This window comes from Chenopodium album, chromosome 27 (assembly GCF_948465745.1).
Source record: "Chenopodium album chromosome 27, dcCheAlbu1.1, whole genome shotgun sequence".
Classification (NCBI taxonomy): Eukaryota; Viridiplantae; Streptophyta; class Magnoliopsida; order Caryophyllales; family Amaranthaceae; genus Chenopodium; species Chenopodium album.
Genome location: NC_137860.1, coordinates 8,514,537 through 8,517,627, shown reverse-complemented (window position 1 = coordinate 8,517,627; position 3,091 = coordinate 8,514,537). Strand labels below are relative to the sequence as shown.

General features: G+C 39.1%; 1 protein-coding gene across 1 annotated transcript; it reads left to right on the top strand.

The window, feature by feature from the left end:
* The first annotated feature begins 358 nt into the window (after positions 1 to 358).
* LOC145620310 (L-tyrosine/L-DOPA decarboxylase 2-like) lies at positions 359 to 2,878 on the top strand. The gene has a single exon (XM_081674953.1). The coding sequence runs from the start codon at positions 801 to 803 to the stop codon at positions 2,343 to 2,345; it is 1,545 nt and encodes a 514-aa protein (XP_081531079.1). The 5' UTR covers positions 359 to 800; the 3' UTR covers positions 2,346 to 2,878.
* Positions 2,879 to 3,091: the final 213 nt, after the last annotated feature.

Below are 3,091 nucleotides of genomic sequence, written 5' to 3'. Positions count from 1 at the left end.
TACTACTTAGTAGTATGATATTTATTGAACTTGACCACTTTTTAAAATTACTTTCACTTTAATTACCCCCCAAGAAAAAAAAGGTGCGTGATTTGTAATCATCATGAGGTCATTACAATAGTTGGATTACCAATAAGAAACAATTTCAAAAGCCTAAAAAAAAAAAAAAAAAAAGATCAAAACTAAAATCTTTTTTTTTTATTTTTTATTTTTATTTTTACAATAAGTTTAGAAGGCAACTAAATTAGAGATGAGATGAGAGAGCATACATGTAAGAGAGAAACCAACCCCCACTTTTGTCTCTTGGTAAGGCATTCACCTACCCCGCAAGTTCTCCCATTCTTTGAAAGACCAAATCCTCACCTACTATCACTTTTTTAAGGGTCTTTTTAGTCTTTTTCTTCATTTTTAACGTGTTTTCTCTTAATCCACCATATGTGAATGCATGAATTTTCATTCCTTGTATCTCACCATCCCCCTCCACTAATTCCTCCTCCCTATATATTCCTCTTTTTTCTCCTTCACCTAAATCACTCAACATTTTCCCAATTCTTTCTTTGCTTATTATCTTCTCCATTTCCAATCATTTTCCATAACTACAACGTTACTACTACTACTAATCCTACTGCTTTATTCTTATCTTTAACCTCATTAAGGCAATCATTCATACCTTTATTTGTACATCTTTCATTTCTTTCATTGGTTCCTTAATTCTCTCATTCACCCTTCCTTTCGGAAAGTTCGAAACTTAAATCCTTTGTTCATTCTCCGCTTCTCATTACCAAAAAAAACAAAAAGTTATGGGATCACTTGACCTCAAACAGGAATCTACCCCGTTCATGAACAACAACCAGAACAACCCCTTAGACCCTGAGGAGTTCAGGAGACAAGGATACATGGTCATTGATTTCCTAGCCGAGTACTACAAGAGTATCGAGAAGTACCCGGTGAGGAGCCAAGTCGAGGCCGGGTACCTTCGCAAGAGGCTACCGGAATCAGCCCCACACGACCCCGAGTCCATGGAGACTATCCTTAAGGATATCCAAACCGATATCGTCCCGGGGCTAACACACTGGCAAAGCCCGAATTATTTCGCATATTTCCCAAGTAGTGGTAGCACAGCTGGTTTACTAGGAGAGACTTTAGCATCAGGATTCAATGTTGTTGGATTCAATTGGATATCATCTCCTGCTTCTACTGAACTCGAAAGTATTGTGATGGATTGGTTAGCTAACATGCTTAGCTTACCAAAAGATTTTACTTTTGCTAGCGGCGGCGGTGGTGTTATGATGGGGACAACCTGTGAAGCCATCTTAACCACCATCACCGCTGCTCGCGACGCCCTCTTAGACAAAATTGGACGTGACAACATCAACAAACTCGTCGTCTACGGGTCTGATCAAACTCATTGCTCATTCTTCAAGTCAGCCAAAATCGCCGGGATTTCTCCTAAGAACTTCCGCACCATCAAAACCTCTAAGGCACACGACTTTTCGCTCCGGCCAGAGTCCTTACGAGCCACTATTGAAGCCGATATCAACGCCGGCTTGATCCCACTCTTCCTAGTAGCCACCGTGGGGACCACCTCCACAGCTGCAGTGGACCCAGTTGGACCCCTTTGCGATGTTGCAAAGGAGTACGACATGTGGGTCCATGTAGACGCTGCCTATGCCGGTAACGCTTGCATCTGCCCCGAACTCCGTCACATGATAGACGGAGTCGAGAAGGCCGATTCATTCAGCTTCAACGCACACAAATGGTTCCTAACAACATTGGATTGTTGCTGCCTCTTTGTTAAAGACCCTAACTCACTTGTACGTTGTTTATCAACCAATCCTGAGTACCTTAAAAACAAGGCTACAGAAACTCAACAAGTCGTCGACTACAAAGACTGGCAGCTAACACTTAGCCGCCGGTTCCGGTCCCTCAAGATGTGGATGGTTATTCGAAGTTACGGAGTCGATTACCTCCGTAACTTCCTCCGTAGCCACGTCGACATGGCTATCTACTTTGAGCAGTTGGTTAACAAGGATAAGAGGTTCGAGATCGTTGTCCCTAGGAGTTTCGCCTTGGTTTGCTTCCGCCTTTCGGCTTCAGCTGTTATTCAGTGTTCAGGACAGAAATTCCTTGAAGAGGAAACATTGAACGAGATCAACACCGAGTTACTCGAGTCCATCAACTCGGCTGGCCGTATTTACATGACTCATTCCCTTGTTGATGGCACTTTTATGATTCGTTTCGCGGTCGGAGCCACTCTTACGGAAATTCACCACGTCACCTACGCATGGAAGGTTGTTCAAGAGCATGCAAGCGCTATTCTAGCACGCAGAATTCGCAATTGCTAATAGTAGAGCAGTAATAATAATTCTACGACGAAAGCATTGCTGATTACGTGCTTTGTTTGTTGGTCTTTTTTAACTATAATTCGCGCCGTTAAACAAAACTAAGGTAAGGAATTAAGAAGGTTCCATCTCCGGTGTTGTAAATGATAACGATGATGAACATTGTACTTTTTTTTTTTTAATTTTACAATAAAATTATTTTTTGTTTTTTTATAAAAAATATTAGTGAGGTGGTAAAAGGGAGAAAAAAATGGTACGAAGGTAGGAAAATATAAATTAAAATTTCTATTTTCCCGCCTACCACTAGGTTTATCTTCAAACCTCCCCACTACCTAAACTAAACCACTTAGCTTTATTATTATATACAAGTATTTTTTTTTTATTTTGTATTTATTTTTAATTATTTAAGAGTGAATCACTATACCAACTTAAATGTTTGTAATGGACAGCAAACTAGTGCACGAACAAGCTTGTATTTAGTACAATAATTTTTTTAATCTCTTATTTTTATATATCAATGAAGTGGAAATTTGTAACACTAGTGTATTATTATACTTGTTTTTGCTTACCTGATCCATTTATTTGCATCCTTTTTTTCTAAACTTGTGAATTGATGTGATCATACTCGAAACTCAAAAGTCATATCACTTATTTATAGTTTTGGTCGCTGATATTATGAACAAATTGATGACATTGCATATATATACTCGATTAATAAATATATAAACATATGTACCTAACAATTTACT